This window comes from Cuculus canorus, chromosome 6 (assembly GCF_017976375.1).
Source record: "Cuculus canorus isolate bCucCan1 chromosome 6, bCucCan1.pri, whole genome shotgun sequence".
In the NCBI taxonomy this organism is placed as follows: domain Eukaryota; kingdom Metazoa; phylum Chordata; class Aves; order Cuculiformes; family Cuculidae; genus Cuculus; species Cuculus canorus.
Genome location: NC_071406.1, coordinates 22,900,904 through 22,928,650, shown reverse-complemented (window position 1 = coordinate 22,928,650; position 27,747 = coordinate 22,900,904). Strand labels below are relative to the sequence as shown.

The following is a 27,747-nucleotide window of genomic DNA, read 5'->3' as shown; positions in this document are numbered from 1 at the left end:
TAAATAGTATCAAACTACTATCTGCTCAGTATTATGCTTCACTCAATTATATTTCCCCTGAATCTATGCAAAATAAAAATATAATCTTGTAAACAACAATAATTACAACAGAAGTAAACAACAAAAAATAAATTTTAAACTTACATTGATATGTTTTTCTAGGTCCTGCACAGCAAGTAGCCCTAAGGGTACATTTTAGTTTTTTTATCCATGCTCCGTTCTTGTTGCTGATGTGACCACTTAGGCACATGGTCAAGTTGCAATCAGCTTCCCTCTTAGTGATGTATGAGAGCTGTGCTGATTTATCTAGTCCTTCTGCAGCAGATTAGCACTAATGTTTCTGCTTCTGCATCCTACCTTTCTTTAGTGGTAGACTCTGCATTATCATTGGCAATCTGAATTAAAGAGCCAGTGAATGTAGCACAATATTTTTTTTTCTTTCTGAAACCATTGCAAAGCAGGTAGTCTCACGCAAATACCATGGTTTTATCCACTGAGACTCTTTTTTAGTGTCTCTGGCAAGAACAGGAGGCAGAGATACAGAAGAATGGTTCCAATACGTCTGCCCTAGTCTTTTTGTGATCTATTCTGTTAAAGGAATATTTTCCTACACAGACGGCTCTAGGCAAAAGACTGCTGTAATACACCAACGTTTCAGCCAAAAACACGGGATTTTCACTTTGTAACACAAAGGTATTACATACCTGCAATGAAACTCTAGTTTATCCCAAAGAAGTGGACTGTGAAAATAATTAATGCAAACAGGGCTTATGAAAAAAGCAAGTTAAGTACCTTACATGTTAAAAATACTTAACTTATAAACCAATTTGGCTAAAAATCATTTCGGTGCCTTACAGTGTATGTGTTCATTATGAAGTCTCTCTTTTCTCCTTGGGATTGACATATTTTACACTACGGGACTGTTGAATTCGGCTATTAAAGGCAGTAGAAAGAACATGACTAAACCTTGTTGTCACTATTTTGACTTTCCAGTAAACAAGTAGTATTTTAGCAGTAAAACACAACTGTAATTTATGATCTTTTCAATTCAAGACACCACAAGCACAGCAGTTTAAATTTTCATTAGGACTTTGAAAAATATTTAGGAAAAAATAGATGTCTTAGACCATCTATTCTTGAAAATGGGAACATTCTGACAAGTTCGCTCACTGTCAAAATGACTCACATCACTGCTGGTCCTAGCTGCTACTCTTTCTGATCACAGACGATAAGTATTCCTCCCTGTCTTTAAGAAACAAAACCCATACCTGAATATTAAACAAGAAATATGTGCCACTTAAACATTAGTAATATTTGAATAGCAGAAAAATTTCAGCTACTCATAAAGACCTGTTCTGTTTATTATCAGCATTCATTTTAAACAAACATCACATGGAGTGCCTTACCAGGAAGGAGGGAAGGAGATAAACGATATTAATTCCTTACTTTATAACAAATCCTAAAACAAAGAGGGGCTATTTTTTCTTTAATGTGAAAGCCTACTGTGGCAAAATACAGCAACATCCATTTCAAAGTGCATTCTGGATTTTGCATGTACTTATTGCTACACTGACCACAGGCACACAGCCACCACTGGGGTAGAATGCAAGAAAGACCTAAGCTCATTAGCACTGCATTGTTACAAAGGCAGTTTTAGGTGTAGATGCAGGACTGCACATAACTTCCTCAAGCTTCCCCATCTTCCCTTTTCTTTTTGTGTGTTGTTGATAAGGAATGAAACAGTGACTGCAGAAGGGCATCCAGAAGCCAGAGAAAAGGTATCTGAACAAAGCTTTCAAAGCACTCCCAATGCTGAACTGCCAGCAGCTGACTAAATGGAAACACTGAGGAGCTGATGTACCTTCAACCTAATGCCTTCCCAGCCTTCAGGCAGCTCCCTGCAAATGCTGAGGAAGCATCTTATGATTTTGAATTTGAGAAGTCTCTCTGGATGATAGGTGCCTACCACCACACATTTAAAGCAACTGAATGTCTCTCTATTTCAAGAAAGAGAGGAGGCAGGGTGCTCTGCTTCCATCTGGCTTTGAATCCTCCTCAGGACTCCCGTCACTTGAAAAGCCTGAGTTGCCTCCTCTGGGCAATGAGATTCAAATGACCAGCTCTGACGCCTCAGGACAGCACCCTAAAGAAACAGCTCTACCACTAGAAGTGCTCCCACCCACACCCTTTTGTGGAGAAATGCGCTACAATACCAACAAAGAAATCAAGATTCATTACATCAGAGAGGGGACAGAGTAGTGTTGACCTTCCTAGGCTTTCACCGACAAAAAGGGGTGTTAGGTGGATGTTGCAAACAAAAGTGGAAATTGCTGTCAGCTCTAAAGGCTGCACCAGTTGTATGGACACTTTTTTGCTAAAAACTGAAACAAAACTTGAGCCCCATGACTTCATGCAGCTCTTTGGCTGCACTGGGAAGAAGATACATAGAATCATAGAATGGTTTGAGTTGGAAAGGACCTTAAAGATCATCCAGTTCCAATCCCCCTGTTGTGGGCAGAGACATGCCCAACTAGATCAGGCTGCTCAAGGCTCCATCCAACCTGGCCTTCAACACTTCTAGGCATGGGGCATCCACAACTTCCCTGGGCAACCTGTTCCAGTTCCTCACCACCTTCATAGCGACGAATTTCCTCCTTATGTCTAGACTAAATCTTCCCCTCTCCAGTTTATACTCATTCCCCCTTGTCCTGTCACTACAAGCCTTTGTAAAAAGTCCCTCCCCTGCTTTCTTGTAGCCCCTTCAGGTACTGGAAGGTCACTATAAGGTATCCTCAGAGCCTTCCCTTCTCCAGGCTGAACAATCCCAACTCTATCAGCCTGTCTTTGTATGGAAGGTGAGCCAAACACTGAAATGTAGTGCAGAAACAGCACTGGAGCTGCTCTGCAGGTACACACAGAAAGTTATTCTAAGATAAGAATTCAACTCAACTTTAAACATACAATTTTTTTGCCCTCAGATTCTCAATAGGTGTTTGTTTTGAAATCTCATTGCTCTGATGGTTGAAAAGAAACTTCTGATGTAGACTCAAGCTGCATGAGTACCTACTTGCTCCTGAGAAGCACTGCCCTTTAACTGTTTATTTGCCCTGAGCAGCAGTCTTAAGTGCTTGCAGACAGCAATCGTATTCCCTATGAGCTTTCACGTCCATAGACTAACCAAGGCATGGTCTCTTAGTCCTATCATGTAAAACAAACACTCCATCTCCCTTGCCATGATGGTTCTTCACTGCACCTCTCCCAGTTTTAGCTCTCTCTTCTAAATGTGAGTGAGCAGAATCACATATACTATGTTCTACTCAAGGACTCAGCACAGAATTTATTTTAGCAGACCAAACAAATTGTGGTTTTAATACATAGTTGCAATAAAACTTAATCCTCCTACAATCTCACCTCCAGCAGCTAAAAACTATAACAGCTTTATCTGTGATAGAATTCTGACAGATACCAACTAGGATGTGTTGATATATATTTTCTCTGCTACATACACAAGGCCATGAAGAGAATCAACATCAATCTGCATTGACTTACGTCAAGCAAAAATATGAATATAACATTACTGCTGGCCCACCTGCTTAACTCCCAGTTTTTTACTGAAATAACATGTTGGTTTGATAACATAATTTCCAGTTCTCTCAACAAAGTTGGTTCTACATCTATTGAGCAGACAGAAGAAAGAATAGCCACCATATCACTGTTTGCCTCTAAAAAGCATCAGCTGTCCTTCCTAAGCCCCAGTGGCTTGCTGAAGTGTTACACACAAGCTACGCAAATGACATACTAATACTTCAAGCATGCAAATGGTATTTCTACAGGAAATTATTCAAGGCAATTGAGAGTGTAAAGTCAAACAAATTATCATCTATAATTGAAAACATGCAAGTAACTTATAATTAAACATGACTTCTCTACTGAAAAAAAATACATTAAACCTTACTAAAAGGGAAGATAGCTAATTGGGGAAAATAGGAACGAACAAAACAATGTTTTGTAAAGAGGGTGTTACTCAGGAAAAAAAATTATTTGAAAAGCAGACTTTTAAATGTATTTCTAATTTATTATTGACTCGAAGCCCACTTCAATTTCAAATAAATAAATACACGTACTTAAGAAAAAGGTAGGTTCTCAAAAACACAGATAAGGTATCTGAGTGCTTATTTATGCAAGTATTAATTCGTTTAAAATGTCAAATGAGACAGGCAGGAAGAATGCTGGAGGTTAAATGATCGATAATATTATTCTTTGGAGATATCTAAAACCTAGCAAATACACACACACAAAAGAAGAAACAGAATTTTTAAGCCACAGTCACAGTCTCATCACAGAAAGGGCACCTAGCTGATTGTGCCGAGTTCCCTAGGAAGTATAGTAAAGGTCAGCCTCTTCAGTTGAGAGTCTGTGAGTTCAAGTAAGTGTTGACACATTTGGACATCTACAGCTTGTTCAACCATTCAACACTCATCAAAAAACCTTCAGGAAACAAATAGGTAGGGTCTAGGACAAATCGCTGCAGCCAACTCTCTGCAGAATACCTCTACATGCTCAACTCTCCATGGGGACAACTCTACGTGGGGTGCCCCAAGCACCTGGCAGCAAGCAGGATTCTGGGGTGGTAGGACATTGTGCCCATTGTGCTCAATTTAAAGAGTAACAAAATCTCAGATGAAAAAAGAGAAAACAAATCTAGCCCAAGGTGAACAAAGTGTCAGGCTCTCCCACTAGGCAGTGCTCAGACAGACAGCGTGCCTTGCTGCTTTCTCCCACCTCCCCCTCTGCTCACCCCTCTACCTGTGCATCTCCTCCCCTGAAGGTATATTACAGGCATGGCAGGAACGAGCTTGCAGGTGGTAGCCCCTCTGCCTCCCATGAGAGGCTGCTCCCTGCGAGGCGCTCAGGGCTCCCTGCAGCGCCATGTAGAGTCTCCACTGATGTTCAAGAGCTTTACACAACTTGGAGAGCACCGGGGGGGGAGGGTGCGGAGCACCAGCCGCATCTACTGAATCTCTTGCTGCAGACACTTCATGCTCACCACATACAGCTGCCCCTGTGGACAGCTGGCTTTGCAGAGGTGTCCCATGGAGAGTTGTCCTGTGGAGAGAAAGTTGCTGCAAGTTGACCGCAGAGAGGTGACTCTTTCCCAATACAGACTATCTTGTCGCTTTGCATATGAAGAAAGCAAGATGGTAAAATTAAACGCCTTGATCAGAATTGCAGAAAGACTTATGATTTTCATGAGAACTGCTTTAGTGCAGCTAGAAATCAGGATAGCTGAATAGCAGAGCTGGCGCATCTTAGGCTTTCCACGGGGAAGAACACATTACCAGTTAATTTACTACCAGTAAATTAAACACGACTTCTCTACTAAAAAAAAAATACATTAAACTAAAACTATCCTGTAAGTTATTTACTACCAGTAAATTCCTGTAAGATAGCCTAATTAATCAGCGAGAGCCCATTCTTCCAATGGAGCACTGCCATGACAGGAAAAAATTAAGGGAATATATACAAGTTTCAAAAGGCCAACTCAGAGCTTGGCCTACGTTTTAACCTCATTCAGCAAGTTATCCTAGGGACAATACAATTTATGCCAGCAAAAGGTCTTTTACAACTATTTCTTATATCAGTCCTTCCTTAGACTAACTACACCACACAAAAAGCCAGAACTGACACTATGACATGTTCCCCACAACCCTGCCAGCAAAATTTGAGCAGACACCTCTTCAGTGAATATTAGACCAAATAATTGATAACATTGAGGAAAAATAAATCAGTATGAACACTTAAACCCCAGGTATCCAGTTTACATTTCAAGGCTCTCTCTGCAAGCAAAACAGCAGGGAAAACCACAAAAAAACTCTCTGCAAGGAAAACAGAAACCTTTCTTTCAAAATAGAAGTTAAGAGGGGATTTGAAATACAGACATTTCTAAAAATCAGGGGAGTCTGCTAGCCGCGAACTACACAGACCACAATATGGGCAACATAAGCAGAAAGGACCGACTAAGAACACAAAAGATGAGACTATATACTGTTCCATGGACAACACAATCCACTTGCCAAACAACACTGTACCGAGAACCACTGGAAAAAGCTGAATAGCTAGAAAGTGCAAAACTACATTTTATTCTTCTAAATAGCTGACTATCAGCCTCATGGGTTTTTGTTAGAACAACAGTGCTACAAGGAAGTTGTATTTGTCACTTTTCTCAAAATGGCCCTATATGTCTGCTTGCATTTTAGTGGCAATGTTGTGACATGTCCTTTTCCACTTCTCACATCAGGTCAGACTACAGGTTGAAACTGAAATAAAGGATGACAGTCAAACTGTCTTACTGCATGGGAACATAACATTTTAAGTGTTTATCCCTTTCTTTCCCTTAAAGAATTTTTGGCATGCTGAATCTATCATTAAATGTATATTTAATAACCAAGAGAGCTAAACTTAGCTTCAATGCCTTCAACCCAGATGAAATAGCTTCCTCAATAAGAATAGTACACCTGCCCAATGGACAGACACACAAAAAAAAAGTTAAACTTCATAAAGCCCGTGTGTAAAGGGCATTGTGAAACACTTCAGATCACACCTCGAAAGATCATCAGAGAAGGTCATAACCCAACTTGAGTAAAGAGAACAGGGAAAAACTGTTTTGGCAAATGTCAACAGCTACCCTAGGTAAAGAGGTAACATTACATACAGTGAACGTGGGACAGGTTTCTCATCCAGAGATCAATGCCATGAGCTGTCCATTACATATTACAACTTTAGATTTACAAGTAAATCTAGGCACACTAAGTACACCGTTTCTTTTCACAGGAGATTCTTTTCACCCTTTTCTTTCTTTTTAACAAGCCTGGATTCGATTATGACAGTTCATGATACTTAGTGCATTCTTTTTCACTGTCTGTGCAGAAACGCTGTTAAGTTTCTGGTTCCTAGCACCACCCTCTAATCTCAATCAGTAAAACTGTATAAGACTGTTTTCATCAATCATAGGATGGTTTGGGTTGGAAGGGACCTTAAAGATCCAGTTCCAACCCCTCTGCCATGGGCAGGGACACTTTCTACTTGATCAGTTTGCTCAAAGCCCTTTTTTTTCATTTGAGAGTGAATTTTCATAATCAATTCTACATACTTTAACACCAGAGCTGCAGTAATTTTCCGCTGTTTCCCATCCAATGCACATGGATGGCAAAACTTCTTACAGCACCACTAACCACTTTTAGTCCAGAGCAGGCTGTATCTAACTAGAACCATGTAATAAAGCACTATACAATCAACACAAACCAAACAATGCTTGGAAGTTACTTTTCATGAGTGAAGCAGTAAACATCTCTAGAGTTAGACCAGAGAGCCCTCACTCTCAGTTAACAGAAACAAATCTGCTGCTAAAGCAGCAAAACTGATTTAGCGAAAGTTGGAAGCTTTATGTATGGATTGCTGTTGTTTTTCAATGTTAATCACTAACGTAGTGGAAGAATGGAGGGCAGTAGTTGCCACATATTCAGGTATCAGTAAAACATTTAACGGCCATAGCTCATCTTAAAAAAAATGAAAATGCCTTGGGCAGAAGCACTGTCACACAAATGAACAATTTGCTAAATTACTGCAAACAAAAGATAATCAAATATGGCAACACAAAAAAAGACGTGTCTAAAGAAGTACTAAAGGGCTGGAGTTTGATTTTTTTTAAATTCATAATCTCAGAGGGAGAATAAACAACTTTATAACATATTATGAAAACACTAGAGACAGAAGATGAAAACAGCGGACAAAAAATAAATATAATACACAAGACTCTGGGGAAATAGCAATGCTGAGGAAAAGATGCGTTTGGAAAAATTCAATGGAGGTATCATTTAGGTAGAGCTAATGAGTGAGACAAGTCTAGGAAGCAATAGTGCTGTATACTCCAACTACGTTGAGGGCACTTCTCACTGCCATCATTTCTAGGTCTGTATAGATTTTTATGTAAGTTTAACTACAGTGACAGTCTTTCTTAACACAATAGTAAAGTGCTGTTATCTAAACAGTTTCTGGCATGTAGAACTGATAGTAAACATCAGATTAGGTGTGTTCCAGATAAAAGACACGATCATATACTTCTGTGTTCTAGAAAGCTCATACAAAGAAGCATGATGGCATTTCAAGAAAATTAAGAAAAGTTATGTCATTTCTTTTTTAAGTTGGGACAAAGCATAGACATGACCACTGTGTGCAAATAATGAAGGACATAAATACTGAGGACAGACAGAAATCATCTGAGAGGAATGAAAGTACAGAGAAGAACCGAAGAATCAACTCTGAAAACAAATTTTGGAGGGGAAATCAGAATAAATTTGTTAGTAGCACGTGATGCACTTGTCTGTGGAATATTTCTACAAAAGCAGCACCCTTTCACAAGCCATTTGACATGGATACTTAAAACATGCAAAGACAAACCTTCAGAGAGAATACAATCAGGACCAGTATCTCTCCAGAGGGGAGATGAAGAGCATGAATGGAATCAGAGAAATAGAAATAAAGATCTTATTAAATGAAGACATCATTTTATTTCCAAAAGAAAGGATATAATCAGCATTAGTCTTGAAGACTGATGATGAGGAAGCATGACAGGTTTTTACTTATGCAGTATGTTATGCCAGTACACTACATTTTTACAACACCTAACAGTTCACTATGGGCTTTTCTACAAGACTCTCTGAAATAGCAGGTATTGCTCACAACAAGAGACAAACTAAATAGTATGTGGAGCCTTATGCCTCAGATATGGCAAATTCTGCTATTACTGCAATGAAATTAGTGCAACTGGATAGACTTAGTTTAGGAATATTCTTTCTACATACTGTTAACAAGAGTAAACACAACAGAACTCCACCAATGTTGTTTTAAATTTTAAAATATTTAATCTACACTGCCGCTCTCTCACCATGTAGAGTATCTAACAAAATAAGAGCATCTTCCCTGCACTTCTCTCATGGAGCAGTTTGTGATCAATGCCTCGTGTAAACAGAAGAGCACTGCTCTGGCAATACAAATGCCAAGATAGAGGTCCCACTACAGAAGGCGGCACGTTCATGAGCAGTAATGCAGCACATGCCCTGCTTACAGCTTGAAGATTGAACTAGCAATATTAAGAGATTTTCTTTTCTGTAGCATCAAAACATCCATATCTGTTTCTACTTATTTTCATCATGCTGAGCAATCTAATTTCGGGGACAGTCACATGAGCATCCCTTACAGCAAATTCTACTCACACAAAGCAAGCCATTCAAAAGCATTCATTTAAAAAGAACACATGCAAGTAAAGATAGCATTAATTATTACTTTAACAGCTTTCAAAATAAGATTTGCTTTTTCCTTCTGTAAAAAGCTCTTAGGCTTATTAAACCAATTTTCATTTATACAGGTGGCAACAGCATTACAAGATAAAGAAGATATGCACCGGCAGACTGAAGTAGAAAGTTTTAGCAGTAAAGGCATACTTAAAAAAAAAAATCAACAGAAATGTTAATTGGCAAGGACAGAAGAAATATGATGTAGCTTTGCATTAACTGGGCACAAGAAAGAATAAATAGTCAATCATAGTCAAGAATCTATTTTATTTCTAGACATTTGATTTTTACATATACATATTACCATACAGGATGAGCTCTGCCATTGTTCTATAACCCCTCAGGTGCATAGGCCGATATAAAGTACTGCTCCATTGCCCACAAAGGCTACTGGCAGAGCACCACAAAGGTTGTTTTTTGTGGGTCTGATGTCTTCTCACACATTAAAAAGCATAAATAAGGAGGGGAAATACAACACATAGTTTACATGTGAATGGTTACAGCCATTCATCACATTTTTTTCAATACAGATTAACTCAATTTTTATGCAAAGACATTTTCCAGTTAATGGACACCAGATAGGTAATTCACCTACCATTCTGTAGTGATACTTGGATTAACAGTATGTATACTCATGTAAAAATCAATCCTTTAGACAATTCCTTTAGAAGTAAAATCTCTATTCCTACCATTGCTAGGGCTTGGGAGTATTTCCAGGATTTCCTGTGCCTCATCCCTTTACATAACTTTCAAGTATAAAGTTGACAACAACCCATTCAAGTATCAATACTGTGCGCTGTCCAGTAGCATGTATAATTTTCTGAAGTTATATAAAGTACTTCTTCAGAAAGGTTAAAAAGTAGAAAAATCCACATTCAGTTGTTAAGATAGGAAAAGTCTATCTCTTAGAATGAAAAGACACAAAGCACATTCTGTATATGAGATCAGATGGAATTAACACCCTCTATAAGGCAACTCCAAATGGCACGTGTGTAAACACATTAGACAGAAACAACTTGCAAAGATGAGAGTTTTGATGTGAACTTCTGTTGCAACTTCAAACCATACATTCTTTCAGCCATACCACCACAACAGCATAGGTAAACGCTCCAGCTATTACATGCTTAGATTGAAGTGTAGCTCTTCTTTGATAAAGCATTATGTAAAATGGGTACCTTCTTAGTAATCCAATCTGATACTCCATCAGCGTATTCAGACATATCTGCTTTTTTTTTCTACACTTTTGCCACATTTCACTCCTATAGCTCTGCAGTATTAAAAATACTAAGTGACAGTATAATTTTCACCAACCTCAAGAGTGCAAGAATTATTTCCTAAATGCTCGGTGATCCCTGGTTATCTAATAGGATCTAAATGTCACAGATAAACCTAAGGAGAAATACTCAATGAACTCTTGCCAAGAGATGAACGAAACTGGCATTAAGGATCAAAAGTGACAAATGCAGAAAGAGAAACCACATTCATAAATCTGTGGAAGAGAAGCATATCAGAAAACTGCCTGAGAAATGATGGCAGAAAGAAAAAAGGCCTTTGAAAAATGTTTCATGCTTCTAGAGAGGCTACAGGCTTGAAGGATATTGGCAGAAAGAAAGAAGAGAGAAAATAAGCCTGTACTGAGCTTTTAATCTTCCCTTAATTGTCCTGAGAGTCTCCAGCATTATCCCCAGAGAGAATTAAACATAAAAGCCTAAGTAACTCAAACAAGTTCCCTTATAACTCAGTCCTTTCAGAACAGCATGGTTTCTTTGAAGGACTCAGTTTTTCAACTGTAACGCACATTTTTGTTCTGCTAAAACAAAACGGTGACACTGTACCTTTTTCCACTAACCTGCTCTCAGCAGATTCTGGAGAGGGTTTTGCAGAAATTAACAGAACAAAGGTGGTCTGTTTATTTTGAAAAATAAATGGGTTAATACCCCAAGAAAATGGTTTGCATCGGTAGAGAAGATCTTTCTCAAAGGTGAAGAGAGAGGTGGAATGCAAAATTAAATAGAAATTTATCAGGAAACAGTCAGAGGTTAAAACGTAAGTAAGCTGAATTCTATCAATCAATACTAAATGCAGGACAGCAAGGTGTACTTTTACCTGCTGATTATGTATCACCCTCAACACCTCAAACAAATAGTATACAAGCTTGGCTTAGAGCTGAGTACAGCATCTAGAAGGATGAGCATTTCATCAATGTATTTTAAAACTAACAGAAGTTGTTAGGTCAGAAGATATTTTGCGTGTAAACTTGAGTTTCAGCTTTAACTTCATTCGAGAGTTAATGAAGAAACTATTTTAAGCAGAGTTCAGAGGAAATACCCACAAAGTAGGCATGAGATGAAAGAGAAAGAAATCAGGCCTTAAGCATCACAACAGACTGATGGTATAAATCCACAAATTCTGATAAACCATTGATTTAAACAACAGGCTATAACAGAAATACTAGATGAAAGCATGAATTCTGTGACCATCCACTTCATTACAGAGTATAAAAACACACAGAGTACATGCCTTAGAAAGCCTCCATGTGCTGCTCTTGAATATTAGTGACAAACAACCATTCACCAAAACACAAATAAAAATTATCCATCATCAGGTTGTTCCATAAATCCCTTTGAGATTTAAACATTCCCAAGGGCCTGCAGGCCCCTCAGGGCATGTTTCAGGCCTGATATTTTCACATTACTCATGAAGAGATTTCTACGAATTTTGTAACTCACAAAACTAATGGAATTTGAGCAACAACCATTAACCCTTAGAATTTGAAGTGCTGGAGTTCCTGCGTTCAGACTGAAACAATTCAAGAGCAAGCACATGGGTTCTCTGGGATTTTTAAATCTCTTTTCTCCTCTTCATACCTGGGACTATCCATAATCAGCACAGATGACAGACTGGGTGGGTTCTGTATTTCTTACTCTCTGCCATGGGAGAGGTATTCTATAATCAGTTCTTAATAGTCTATATCATCATTTTTAAGTGTACCTCTGGGGTGCCTTGAGTTCGTAAGGCTTTGATGCAATTTACCTCAGTACAAATATTGAGTTGACCATTTTGTTAAGCACCTCCGAACTAAGCCACAAAATCACCCCAGTGATTCCAGCCTCATGCTCTCACATCACATCAACTACACCAGTGGATAGAAACTGCTAAAGAAGGGAAGACGGTAAAGAGGATTTAAACCTCGTGCCAACAGTCTGTGCTGCATATTATACAAGGAGAAGGAAGCAATTAGTAATTACCTGGGTTGAAATCCCACAATGCTCATTGACTTCAATAAGGCAAGGTTTCACCAGGGATGAATAGAGGGGAGGAACCAGTATAAGGGAAAGGGCAAACATTGAACCTTACAGCTCTGATTATGACCAGGAAAAGACATCTATCACAACTGTTCTATCTAAGGCAAGCAAAGAACACTCTCTTTTTTAGTCCATTTATTAAGCCGTATACCCAATGAACTAATAATATTTGGGGTTTAGCTTAATTTAAGTTTCAAGTTGTTGAATGCTCATTCAAAGGAGTGCTTCTTGAAGGAGGAATTTACATTCTGCTAAATAGGACCTGCAGGTTACGTTTTTCTTGCTACGTGAAAGTAAACACATTTACAATATTTTTACAAAACTAAACAAGACTGCCACTATATTAAATAATACATAATATAATACAATAGCCTTGGTTTCAGTATGTGTTAATCTGCATTAGAGCTTCCCACTACTACAGATTTTCTTGTCAAAGCTCCCTAATTTTTTTTAATGCTAGCAAGTTTAAGCTAACCAATTTTTTAAATGCCAATACTAAAATATATCCATTGATCTAATAAATGACATCGCATTATTTACCTGACCCATCATATAGTACAAGCAGAAAGCACCCATTCAAATCGAGCATGCAAGCATGCATTCTACAGGAATGCCGTGGAGGAACAACCAACCGTATCCATTGCTGTAAAGCAAAAAAAACCTGATTGCTAAAAGGAAGCTTCTAAGGGTTAGTAATTTTCCCAAGAACCTGAAGGAACCAGTAATAGTAGTTAACCTTTCGTGTGAGGAAGAAACAGCGCAACTCATCTGAAAAGAAACCAAGCACTGAGATGACAACACTGATCAGAACATCGGAAAGGGTCAATCTCCAAAATAACCTCATCTACGTATGACCCTGCAGTTGAGATAAGGAACGGACAATCTGTGTCAAATCCAAAAGTTTAGAAGTGTAAGCAAAGTCTTACGCAGTTGACTACTTCGGTATCCATTCTAAGGCAGGAAAGGACACTGTCAACCACAAATGCAGTTAGAACCAAAGCTCCAGGCAATTTAACACTGAAGTTTGACATAGCAAATATGAATTTAACATAGTAATATATACACACAATTCATATTAGATAGCAAATTACACACACACCCCCTTACAAAGACATCATTTGTGCAACACATTTTTTCTCTCTGTGACAGATAAGAACAAGACACATACTTGATAGTTAAAATGTATGCTTGGGAAAAAAAGCTAGAAACTATTTTATGAGTTCAAATCTTGTGATTCTCCTGAACGACATTTTTAACTAATAAAAATGAACAAATGAAAGACCAGCCGTTTGCTCCCTGAAAGAAGATTTGTAGGCTCCCAGTTGTGTTTTGCAATATATGCTTTTGCCAGTTAGCACATCGTGCTTAGATATACCACATTTAATAATACAATCTGCTGAGGATGAAAAGCACTTTCTTTGCTAATAAAAAAGCTGGTTATAGAAAGTGCAAGTTTGGCAGTAAAGCTTCAAAGAAAAATAGCAGCCTCAAAAACATCTGCAGACTTTTAAGTGCATACATTTCAGTTTGTCAGATGTTCTGTAATTTAAATATTTTAGGAATTAATCAAAATACTTTCTTTTCATGAAAATCGAATGAATTCATATTTTTCAACTTTACCTCTAACCATGATAAATTATGATAAAACCAATAAAGGCATTGCTTAGCAGTGAGACTGACATGCTCGCCGGATGTTTCTATTTCTTTTTATCCAAGAAGGAACCTCAAACAAGTCAAGCTTTCTGCAACGTAATTTAAGAGTCTTTGAAGTGCTAATAAACATATAAACATTTACAAGGGTTGTAAATAGGAATGACAATATATTTTTGCAGAGTTTCTGGTATAGTAGGATTTAACAGGGGCTTCAAGCTGCTGGACATTACTACAGTGATGCAGAATTGCACCTAGAAAAAACAACATGCTAGTATGGTTTAAAGGAAATCAAATTCACAAAACCTTATTCCATCTCCATACGGTGATGGGTGACACAGTCACATACCATTGCTATTGAAATGGAATCAAAGAATCGTAGAATTATTAAGTTTGGAAAAGACCTCTAAGATCATCAAGTCTAATCACCAGCGCAACACTATTGTGCCCACTAAATCATGTCCCGAAGTGCCGCATCTACAAGTTTTTTTAACACCTCCAGCTACAGTAACTCTACCACTTCCCAGGGCAGCCTGTTCCAATGTTTGACCACTCTTTTCAGTAAAGAAACTTTTCATAATATCCAATCTAAACCTTCCCTGGCACAACTTGAGGCCATCTCCACTCATCCCATCTCTTGCTATCTGGGAGAAGAGACTGACATTGACCTCACTACAAACTCCTTTCAGATAACTGTAGAGAGCGACAAGGTCTCCCCTCAACCTCCTTTTCTCCAGACTCAACAGCGTCAGTTCTCTCAGCTGCTCCTCATAGGACTTGTGCTCCAGACCCTTCACCAGCTTCATTGCCCTTCTCTGGACACACTCAATATCTTTCCTATACTGTGGGGCCCAGGGCTGAATACAGTATTCAAGGTGTGTCCTCACCAGCGCCAAGTACAGGGACATGATCACTTCCTGGGTCCTGCTGGTCACACTATTTCCGATACAAGCCATTATGCTATTGGCCTTCTTGGCCATCTGGGCACACTGCTGGCTCACGTTCAGCCGGCTGTTGACCAACACTCCCAGGTCATTCCAGCCACTCTTCCCTAAATAGATTTGGAATAAATCAGGAGACTGAGATGAAAACTGTTTGTAGGGATGACATACAAAAATATTTATCAGGGAAGTTCATTGCAGAGACATGAGAAAGCATCAGGCCTTTCCAATCGGATTGTTATTTTTCAGTCTTACCGGTCGCACAAGGGATGTCTGAAGTACCTTTGTCTGTCACCTTCAAACAACAGTAACAACAAAGGCAGGGAAACTCACAGAGTTAAAACTGAGTGCCTTGATTTTCTGCAGAAATTGTGCCTCATTGAGAGTATTGAATATCATACATAATGGCACAGCAAATTATCCGAAACAGAGCGGATAATTATTGGTGGTGAATTTTTCAGTCATAATGCCGTTATTTTAAAAAGAACATATCATAGCAAGACTCTATCAAAAGACTTGTACATTTCCATCAGTTCATACCACACCAAAAGAAAAGCTGTGTTACTGAAGTGAAAAATCTAGATTAATTCCTAGATGTTTCTCTGCTGCCAATGGCCAAGAAGGTTACCTGAAGAGATACACTGTCATAGTTTTCACAAAATCTGCAGCCATTATTAAAAATATGAAGTGATTAATATATCTGAATGAAAGCAGCAGTGTTGCTATGCTGACAAACATGGCTTGTTCTGAGGTAAGTCCATCTACTGAGGATAGAATGCCATTCCATACTCCTTTAACTATGCTCTACCAGACACAGACATGCTCGACAAAGAAAAAAGAAAAAAAGAGAAAAAAACTCTAAAAGCATTTTACACGGATGGTCAAAACCAATGTAATAGTAACACTAAAGGCCAGACTCTGATCCCACTTAGCTCTATACGGATCAAAGCAATAGTACTGTATTCACTTGAAATATGCTCAATTCACACCAGCAAAACTGGGAGCGCAACCTGGAACAACTTCTTGGAATAACAACAATTTTGGAATCATTCGCTGCTATTCACTTGCATGCTTTATCAGTATCAACACCAGAGGTATGAAGGTAGGACGTTAGTTACTTTTAAAGCTTTGCTCACATCTTTTACTGTCATAAAGTTGTCATCATTGAGTTTACTGCCATGTTCTAAAGTTGTGGAGGGGAGGACGACTCTTTATATTCCTCCTCCTTCCATATGTTACTCTATGAGAAAAATCTCCTCCTTGCCTATTATCACTTCGTCTCTCACACTAGCTCTATTTCTTTGCATACAAATTTGAATCGGTCACCAGCTGAAGATTTGCAGACAGCATAAGGCAACAGATTCCACACACTTGGGTCCACCCACGTCTTCCTTCTCTGTTGTATTCTGTATCTGATAACATGGAATAATTCTCCCTTATTCTGAAAACACAGCTATTTTAGAGGCTGGTAAACAGAGTACTCCAGCTACACTGCAAATGCAGGCTACTAAAATTTGATCATTTTTACATTTCTCAAATAAAACATCATTGGAGAGACAAATCATCAAGGTACGCTGGAGCAGTCCATGGACAGTGTGATATAAAGCGGGTAAAGACAGCTGAGTGTTCCATAACTACCTTTCTATACTTCTGTGGGTCTCCAGGCACTTCACTATTTTAAATCACATGATCATCCATCCTGCAAAACTAAATAGTCTGTATTTTATTAACTTTAGCTCTACTACGTTCGCCTATGGGAAATCAGTAAATCAAAGCGAAGACTTATGCAATTGATTACTGGGCAATAAACTGGTAGAGCAGTATACTATAAATCAAGCTGATAGTTTAGGAGCTGGACATATATCTGATTTTTGTTTGATTCCCCCCTCCCAAAATTTCATTTCTCAGAACAAATTTAATCTCTCACTTAAATGAACTGGAAAGAGTTTCTGGAATGGAATAGTCATTGGTGAAAAGGTGCATTAGAAAGTACTGATGCTTATATGAGATTCCTAATACTGCTTAAACATGTTGAAGTAGTCAGGAGTTTACCAGAGAGAGAAGCAAGAATGTTCTGAACTAACAACGTAACATATATTTTCCAGCAGTCTAAGGCAAGGAAAAGGCTGCTTCCTCTGAAATGCTGCCTACTGCACTACACTCCAAAACAACTTGAGATTCAACAACATACTTTGATAAATAATGCACTTACAGCATGACCAAATGGATAAAACAAATTTAAACCCTTACATGTTCATTTCCATTAATTTATTTTTACAGTGCTTTTGTAATTCCTACTGCCATAATCCTGACATATAAAATTATTATATATTATATCTTGATAAATTATTATATATAATACCTTGATAAAAGGGATTTGATTAGATACACCTTAAAAAGACAAACTGATATTACACACAAACACACTGAGAGCTATGGTCTGAATTCTGATGAACTTAAGCCTTATTCACAAATCTTACCAGTGTTACAAAATTGAAGACAGCATGCCATTTCATACCCATATTTCCTACACAGAATTTCATTGAAGTTACATGTAACATTTCTTCTGTTGTGACAGAGGATCTGTTTTTAAACTAGTGTATTAAAACCTAGCATTCACAATGTTCAGAAAACAAAGAAAAATTAAGAAAGCTGCCTCTCCCAAAGCTATCAGTGAAGTCTGCTGAGAGCTACTGGATTATCGTTGGATGGGCAAAAGCAGGAAGCAAGTTATGCTACTGTTTATCAGACTACAAGATGTCCAAGTGCTGCCGAATATGAATAAAGAATAATTAAAATATTCATTCTGACCTTATAGGGGCACAGACTCCCTCTCTCCAAAGTTACTGCATACCGAAGTAATAGCTGTTCTTCATTCACTTGGGATCAAATGTTTTTCAAGGCATGTTCAGTAACTTCTAACACAATCTGATTCCACACAAAAGGAAATTGGTTATTTGTATGTTATCCAAGGAAGGCTGAGTAATTCACTGTGGTAGGAAAGACCTCTAAAAATAAGTCACCTCTCAACATATTCACTCCCTTCCTGTCTGGGTTTGAATCAGTTTGTAACTGCACGAAAGGACAAAGCTTAAGGATGAACTCCAGAGAACTTCTGTAATGATAACACTGCTCAAACACACTCATTTCACTCTTACTACGTTTAAAAGAATCCAACTATTAGGGGTGGAGCAAGCCAGTGACCCAACAGGATGTGCATGACCAGAGCTCCTCGTGTGCAGCCTTCTGCTTTCATGTCTATTTTTGGATGTATTTTCCTTTGTGCTTTGAAATAGCTTTTTGGCCAAGGTAGCAAGCACCACACTAAAGAGGGAAAGCAAGTTCTTACCAACACACAGAACACTCCTCCCTAAAGATTCACAGAGCATCTTGGAAGTCTACAGTGTTATAACAACGATGAACAACTTTTTTTCACATTTGTTAGTGTTTCCTCAGAGATGAAGGCCAGGGACAATCAGTGCACAAAGGCATGTCACCAGTGACTCCCATAACCTCCTCAAGCTTCTTCATTGGGAAACAGTGTTCACCTGTGTGAGAACCTAAGCAGAGATTTCATCTCCAAACTGCTACAGCAGCTGTTGGTAGAAAACAAATCTCCAAGGATGAGTAAGCTTAGAAATTCAACAGATGTTCCCAAACAGAATGCTACTCCAACAGATGCAGTCATTAAAGAAAAGGCCATCGTTGATATCAGGACAATATAATTTGTTTTAACCAGCATTCCTTGACTGTTAAAAATGAAGGTCATAAAGAAAAAATCTTCCTGCATTTAAAGGGTTGATTGAATATGTGGTTCTGTATACTACAGAAACCATCTTATTGTATTTTTAATAAAGACTGTCCTAGCTTTTTGTCAAAGAGTATTTACATTTGTAAAAGTGACAGAAGAACAGTGATAAAACCAAAAAAGTCTCTTTAGAAGCAGCAATCTCTTTCTTTCAGGTATAGACCCAATTGCAATTGCACTTAAATAATCAATACACTTTGCTGTGCATTGTGCACTAAATATGTTGATAAGCCACATCTGGTCTGTGAAACATTCTTCCAATACAATTATATCCTGGAGCAATACAACTAATATGGGAAAAGTTACTTTTCCATTTAAATAAAACTTAAAAAAAACTGCCATAATCTGGAGTTATAAAAACTCTGAAAATTCTTTCTAACCTTCAAATAACTAAAATAGATACGTATTATATCCTTCTCTGTCTTAAAATCTAGTTTTGGGATGTATTCTACAAGTTTCATAAGCACTATAAGTGGATCATTATTTGTCTTTCAATAAATTTCACAGCTTTGTGGTAGAAAAACATTTGTTGCAAACACAATCATCATCAGTAGGTTTGAGTGTTAACAAATTTTTAATAAAACTATAGATCAGAGCTCTTAGTCCCATCATTTCAGATTAGTTGCACAATAAATTAAAGTCAATACTGAATCAATTTATACTAGTTCATTTTCCAAGATTATATTCAAAACCTAAAAATAAAAAAAGAATATTAAATATTGTACTCTTGGCATTTCCATGCTCTGGATGCCAAAAATCATTAATCAACTAACAGAGTTTTCATTTGTTCTTTCCCTCAAAAGAAAGAAAAAAAAAAGTTTCCCCAAAAGTAAGTTGCATGGGGGGGAACAAACAAAAAACTTAATCCTATATAACTTTTTTTTGCATTTTTATTATTAATAATAACAATTCTACATTCGTAGAAGCAGTGACCATTTTAAGAATTGCAACCCTACAGTTTATTTAGGTTGTTCTTAACCTACAGTATTGTATTATATTATTTTGGATTTATTCAACTTTTTTTTTTAATGGAGAAACTACTTCCTTCGGAATTAAATTTGTACACACTAGATTTTGGTTTTTACCATATGTGGATTGTAATGACATTGACATTGTTGCCTTCTCCCATTCTTCCCATGGTACCACTGATTTTTGACTTTGTGTGGACTTCCATTAAAAAAAATAATCATCGGATCAATAATCGTTTCCCCTTATGGGCTTTGTCATAGCAAAAGTATATGAAACTTAAGGTAACATAGACAGAATAACACAGCATTCATAATATAATGAAATGTTTTCCTGAAGAATAGTCTTTATCTTTTTTCAGAGAACAGTAGCAACAATAATAATAGCAATAATATACGACTGTTGCTATTGCTTGTATATTTGGGAAGAATTTTCTTAAATAATTTTCTGTCTTGAACATTCTCTGTTTGTTGTATCTAAGCTGCAGTTTATGTAGGCTTTGGGATTAGTAGATTGCGAGGAAAGAAATATCTCCTTGAAAAAAATGAACACAATTTTACATCAGACTACCGAGCAAAGCTATAATTTTGGCATAATTTTCCACTCACTAGGAGCACAGAGATAGCCTCCTTGAAAGAAAGCACATCAAAATCCATGGAAAGTTCACTGTAAAACCTAACAAAGAGGCAAAGAAGCACCACAAAGCTGAACTGCGGTCTGTGACTGACACCTGCAGCATCTGTGACATGCTCTACTGCACAATTTCATAATGTCTGCAACATACAAGATGTGTGCTAAGGCTCCACTTCCCCAATATTTCTGATAGGAAACAATCTCTGTATTCTTGGCAGGAAAGTCATATACACAGCAGCAGAAGTTACTCTGCTCATACAATTAGAAGTTTGTTGTTTTTTTTTAAAAAAAAAGTTACTAAAGAAAGCTACAATTGAATTTATTGTCCTCCATCATGTGCTTGTAACACACTATCTACATTAAAAATTTCTGACTACTGGCAAGTGTAGCATCTGTTAAAACAGATGAGACCACCGGCACATTTAATCTTCTAATACCAGGGTCTAAAACTATAATGCATCTCCTGTAGAGAAAAAAAATATGAACTGCAGAAAAATATTGCATTGTGAATTTCTTCAGATTTACTATAAGACTTTACAGGCATTTTATTCTAGCTCTAGACATTGCCAAAAAGCAGTACAAATTATGTTTATGCAATTCAAAGAATGAAATGTGATCAGCGCATGCAATGACAAGAATGTTTCATTCACAGGTTAGTCTTTCATGCCTTGGTCATGCTGCACCGTTAATTATGTTCAAGGCAACATATTTGCAGACAGGTGATACAAGTGCTGTTTCCTCAGTCAGTGCAGATAGTTGTGGACTGAATTTTCTCTGATGCCCTTGCTTTAGTACAGCTTTAGAACAATTATCTGGAGTATAATACCGCTCTTTGTCAGGAAAAGAGACCCATCTGTCTGCACTTAGGAGAGAAGCTAAACCAAAATGCTACAACCAGCATCTATTTCTTAAATATAGTTAGTGTCCCTAGATCTGCAACTTTCAGCCACTGTCAGACCATCTGACAGCTCTATACAACAACTGAATTTGTACAGTCATCATTTAAAACAAGCTGGCTGTACAAATTGGCAATAGCGTAGATCAGGCTAACCTTCTAATCCCCAGAACACTTTTCAAATCAAGTATAATGCTTAGAAAAATGCAAACCGAATGAAGTTCGATAACCTAGCACAGTAACAGGTTAATGAAGCCTTCTCAGCATGGGTACCAAAATCCATGCAGATTACAGAACGAAGAATCCCCACAGTATATTCTCCACAAAGAAAAGTTTTAACTGAATTCACATGTCAACAATAACTTAACTTTTATGCCATTTTGATCCATGTCCAAATTCTAAACCCCTTACAGTTGGTGATGAGACAGAAGTAAAGGAGAATAATATGAAACATCAAACTGCAGTAAAGATAGAATCTCCTTATACATGCTGACAATAAAAGCAAGTTTAAGGCTAAGAAAGCAACACCTGCAGTATACAAACAAATTCCACCAGAAACTTCACCTATTTCATTAGAAGAAGCCTACAAGAAATAAGCACAGATGTATGTAATCATACAGAATACAAAGTAAAAATACTTTCCTTTATAACTTTGCTTACAGTATAAATGTGCCTATATTTTATTACAAATACTTAAAAGGTTATATCACTTTTTTCTGCATAAACTGCAAGTAAATCTGAATTTACCTCCCAAAGTGCTTTGAAGTCCTTCTGCTCAATTCGAAGGAGCTCACTATATTCTCTGGTAACGATGGTAGCATGGCGAGGAGTGTTATCAAGAATGGACTCTCCAAAAGCAGTTCCTATTCCCAGAGTGCATATTGTCACAGCATCCTTTCAATTAAAAATAAAAGAACATACATTAAATATTCCCAAATGTTTTAAAAGTCTTTATGACACATTTGCTAACAGCATTATCTTAAAATTCTTCAGCAACTTTCCATAAAAGAAAATTAATTAAAGTACCAACAGAAAAATCCACATGCTGATTAACAATACAGGAAGTCTCAATGTGGAATGAAGTAGGACTTTTGTTTTCTGTGACCATCAGTTGTATTAGACATTTCTGTCTGCAAAGCAGAGAACAGAGGAGTCACCATCACCTTTAGAAGAAAGTTATGAACTCCATCTGTGTCCAAGGACTGTTCCTTTAGAAATGCCAGAGGTGATCAGAAGATAACTAGCATGGAAAATGCAATCTTAGAATATAAATTTCTGCCCTAATAGGCTACCCTCGTCAGCAAAAAAATTCTTTTCACCTAGGTCAAGAACTTCAAGAAAACTATTAAAGTCAACAACCTGGAATACAGTATTCAGGATGGTCCCAAACATGCAACGAAGTCCACTTCAAAGGAGTCTATATGACCACATGCCATTCATGTGATGCAAATTTATCTACATCAATCCCTCGTGGCCAGGAATTCCTCTCTAATAGTTCCAGTATAAATCATAAGACAAAAAAAATAGACTACTCAAAATTAAGTAAGTTGCTGAATCAAGATTTTTAGATATATGTTCTATTTTAAGCTTACAAGTTGCTATGTTCCTGAGCACAGGCTTGAAGCTGAACACTTATGTATGTCTCATTCTTTTGGGCCTTTAATGACTGTCTTTTCAGTAATTAAAAAAAAAAAAGCAATAGAATTAAAAATTTAAAGTGATACAAGCTACACGTTACTAAAGAAATCATATACGCACACAGAAAAACACATGCTAATTTTACTTCATACAACATTAGAAATACAGTTTAATTCTGAAATGTAGGATTCATTAAATGTCTACAAAAATAAAAGCAGAAAAATTTGTCATCTCATCCACTACAATCTTGTGGCTGGTAATCCAGGAGAGATGCACGAGCATACTTCAGCATCATTTTCTGTGTTTGCATTGGTTTCCTTTCATGCATCTACTAAGTAGTAATAGGCAAATGTTATTAAGATCAAGTTAGTAGCTTTATAATTGCATTACAAAGACAAATGCCCATAACAGTCCAGTTCCCCGAATCATAGCAAATTGCTTTTGCACAGATATTACCATATAAAATTATGTGTTCAGGAAAACAAAATCAATTAGTCTTAGAAAAGATCTAGGAAGACTTTACCATCAGAAATAAATTTCCAAGGAAGGCAAATATGAACAGGCGCTGTTTAAAAGAATGAATATTTGGGAATGAGCACCTAGGCATCTAAATAGAAGTCTCTACAAACAGTCTATAAACCAGGCCGTACACTAAAGTTCTCCCTTAACAAGCTTACTTTTCAGAGTTGAAATGCTATGTGCATGCTGCTGTACTCACAACTACACTCAAAGGAGCTACGAAGAAAATGTGCCTACCCTAACTAAAATTTGATCTCCAGGTCTCCAATAAATTATTCTCAACGTTATTTAGAAAGCTCAGATAAAAGATCTCTGTATAGGGCAGAATAAGCAAATAGCCGGGAAGAAAAAAACTTTTCCATTAGGTGGACTATTAGTAATATTTATGTCTTCCAACTTACTTCTCACTCCTTTCCCTCCCTCCAAAAAAATTAATTCCTTTGAAATGTTTCACCTTTTTTTATTCTTTACAACCCTAAAGAATAAATCTTTAAAGACAGAATAGAGAAGAAGAGAAAAAGAATGATGTTGGTGAAGGAACCACTTTCTAAGATAACTTCTGATGAGGCAGCTGTTCAGGCTGCAAAACAAATTAATATTGTGGGGTATTAAGTCAAGGAGCTGGAATGGTTCCATCTACATTCAGTAAAGAGAAGGCCAGGCTTCTATCAAGTGAAAGTTCTTCTGGATTTTTTTCACCAGCCATTGTTGTTCTCCATAGAGAGGCAGTTTCACAGCCAGCTATGCAGCAAGTCCACCTGTCTTCAAGACTTCAGAGCCCTGTTCTCTCTCTATCCCTTGTTTATCCATTTCCAGCCTCCTGAGGAATCAGGTATGCATTTCCTATTACGCCTGTTAACCTGACATTCAAGGTATCTCCCACTGTTCAGTGGAGACACTTTAGGAGGATTGCTGGCAGCTCAAAACTCAGTTTGCTGTTCCCCTTTGCAATCCTAGAAGCAGCAGGGGGTTCTAGCTGCTGGTAGCCAGCTAAAATTCACACAGCTATTTAAAGGGCAGTACTAAAGACTTAAAAAGACAAGATTGTTTCCAGTGCTATCTGTCCTCTGAACATGCTAAAAAAATGGTAACGTTCAAATCAGAGGTTGTTTGTATATTCCATTTCAGTCTCACTGGCAGATGAGATGCATGCAGTGACAGAGCTGTTAAACGCCCCTCAGTCTAAACCATTGCTGAATTTTTAAGAGCATTCTATGGAATGGATGAGAATTGGAAACAAGGTTCTGCTTTATTCTCTGCCCCATCATCACAAGGCACATCCCTGCATGCTCCTCGCTGATTTGTGACACTTCAGGATTTGTACTGTGTGTAAACAAAATCATGGTGCCTGAAAGTGAAATCAGGAAAATAGGAAAAAAAACCTCAAGTGCTAGGTTGAAAGTGAATGGGCATTTTTCTTGGAAATTTTAGCTTATTCAATATTTGGAATTGATGAGTTGATGTAGCTACTTTGTTTTTAATTTCATCATTTTCCCATGCCTTGTATCTTTCTCACCTCTGCACTTGTGCCTCTCTAGGACTCCATATCGTCCCTATGTTTAATTGGAGATCTGCAAAAGCTGGCATTTTGAAAATTTTCTTTTTATTACTTTGACACAGTTCAGTTTGTCCTCAGCAAAACCTTCCTTTTATAATAGAGAAACCAAAGGATACGTATGAAAGTAAACTATCTGCTCTATGAAGTGATTTTGCCCTTCCATTACCTCCACTGAAGCAAGTTTCAGCCATTCAGATAGAAAATCTCATTAAACTATTTTTAAAGGTAGCATAGAAATGCCTTTCCACACTAGAATTGCAGTTCAACAATGTATGTTAGGCCATCCTCTTTACACAAGACAAGGTGATTTGCTTAAAGGAAGCATTATGGCTCTAAAAAGACTTTGATCAACTACTTGTCTGGTTCCCAATTAAAATATTTATAGATCAGATTAACTGTACTGTAATAACATATTCATTATTTCCACACCTTTCTAGCTGATCCTCTAAAAGCTACCTGCAATGTCCTGGACATTTTGCTAGGTTACCTGGCAGACAAATGAAATTATTTTTCTACATTAACTTTCAATTAGCTAAGTTCAAAAGAAAATTAGTACAACCACGATACCATGGAGCTCAGCATGGGCCACCATACCCTGTTTCTCAGCTGAGCACATTAGTTCAGCAAATGTCAGTGTTACAATGGGTGGAGCAGTTCTCACACTCAAACTAAATCATTTAGAGCTATACAAACTACAGCACAAAACTATGCTGTGACTTCACAGAGATTATCTCCAAAATACATAATAGCTACTCATATGCATACATAATGGCATTTACACACAGAAAGCAGAATTGCAAGGACTGTCCTGTTTACAACCCTTCTCTTGTTTCCACTTTTATCTTATAACATACCTCTTTTGTCCTCAGTTTCAAACAGCCAGGAAATTCTTCTCTTTCTTACGTAGACACCTGAACCTCCCTCTTCACAGTCATATTTCTCAGCAACCCCACTAACTTATTTGGCTTTTGATCCTCAGCCCTTTGCATCTTCCTACAACTGACACTGCTGTACCACTCAAGCACCCACAGCTCCTCCTTTAAAGCTTTTCTAAAAAAAGGCTAATTGATTGTAAAGTCAATGCCCTGTGTTCAGTTTCATCTGTTTTTTAAATCTGAACAGCTTAAAATACCCACCAAAACACAGACAAAATAAGCTGGCAATACCTCCCAGCACACACTATGACTCAGCTGGCAGGCTACAGCGAAACTGCAGATCAAATTGCTGTTTGGTCTTTGTCTTTTTTCTCTTCATTCCTTCCCTTTTTATCAGACAGGAATATAAATCTTAATCATTCAGGGTAGAAGGCTCTGATTCCGATTCAGTAAAACACAATGCTGCAGAATCTGGCAAAGATGTCACACTGATGCTTTTGTCATAATGCATTTATTCCCAGCTTTATTCCGAGACATTACCAACACTCACCCTTCAGAACCTGTTCATTTTCAAAACAGAGTTCAAAAACTAAATGCACCTAAGGCAGTCAGCAGTATTTTTAAGACAACACCAAACTAGGAATACGTGCAAGAGAAATTTTTATTACTATATACCTCAGCTATAACACTGGGTAAGTAACAGTGCCAAATAAAAATTAAATTCAGAATCTGTTCATAACTGAGAGTGAAGACCTCCTTCTGATAGTCTAAAAAGTCTATATTTTCTGTTCACTTTGAAGAGGATTTACTATGTCTTTTTTTGACTTTTAAGTACAATATTTATCATAGTATTTCTTACAAACAAGTTGAGGCAAGACAAAACCAGTTCATTACGCTTACCTCTGCAATTCATAGCATGACATTTTTATCTGAAAAACAAAAGTTCTCTTCAGTCTCTTCTTGACTGTTGACTAGAAAAAAACATAAATAATTTGTACAGAAAACAGACCATCCACCACTCAGGGTGTACTGGATGGGTAAACCTGTCAGATCTCTGTCCTGTAAATTGTATTGTCCCATTTCTGTGGCAAATAAAAATACCATCACGATCAGCAGCAGCAAGCATATTTTATCTCCTCAGTGGAGCAAAACTAATGGTAACAGAGAAATCCACTCTGGTCAAACTCTTTCAAACACATATTTTGTAAACAGTCGAGTATGATTTTCAAACTAGCCATCAGTACTAAACATTGCCTGAGCTCAGTCTGTTATGTATTCTAACGCTGCCCTCTTGTGACACAATACAGTTCTACAAGCAATATATTTTTAACCAAGAGAATTGATTTTCCATATTTACATTAACACTGTATGCATCACTGTATAACCAATGAGATAATTCAAGCTGCAAGAAAACTCAAGAGGTCATCTAGTACAACCTCCTGCTCATCATAAGTATTAAAGGACTCTTAGCTGTCTGCAGACTTTTTTTACCAATATTTTACCTAAATACAAAGTTACCTTCTCTCTTTCTAGAAAAGATGACATAGTCCTTCCATACTTCTATACAAGACTACAAACTTCTAAACTTGTAAACTTCTGAACCTCTTCT

The 27,747-nt window shown here is 37.4% G+C and overlaps 1 protein-coding gene across 4 annotated transcripts in view; it reads right to left on the bottom strand.

Annotated features, from left to right (window-relative positions):
- Positions 1–27,747, bottom strand: part of RAPGEF4 (Rap guanine nucleotide exchange factor 4) — a 153,253-nt gene that overhangs the window by 110,104 nt on the left and 15,402 nt on the right. For 2 of the 4 annotated variants that reach the window (XM_054070025.1, XM_054070026.1), the window contains exon 4: positions 22,296–22,442. In XM_054070025.1, the coding sequence (XP_053926000.1) occupies positions 22,296–22,442 (147 nt within the window). Of the gene's footprint in view, positions 1–144; positions 519–18,057; positions 18,161–22,295; positions 22,443–27,747 lie in introns of those variants that run through there. The other 2 variants (XM_054070028.1, XM_054070027.1) reach the window with 2 other exon arrangements.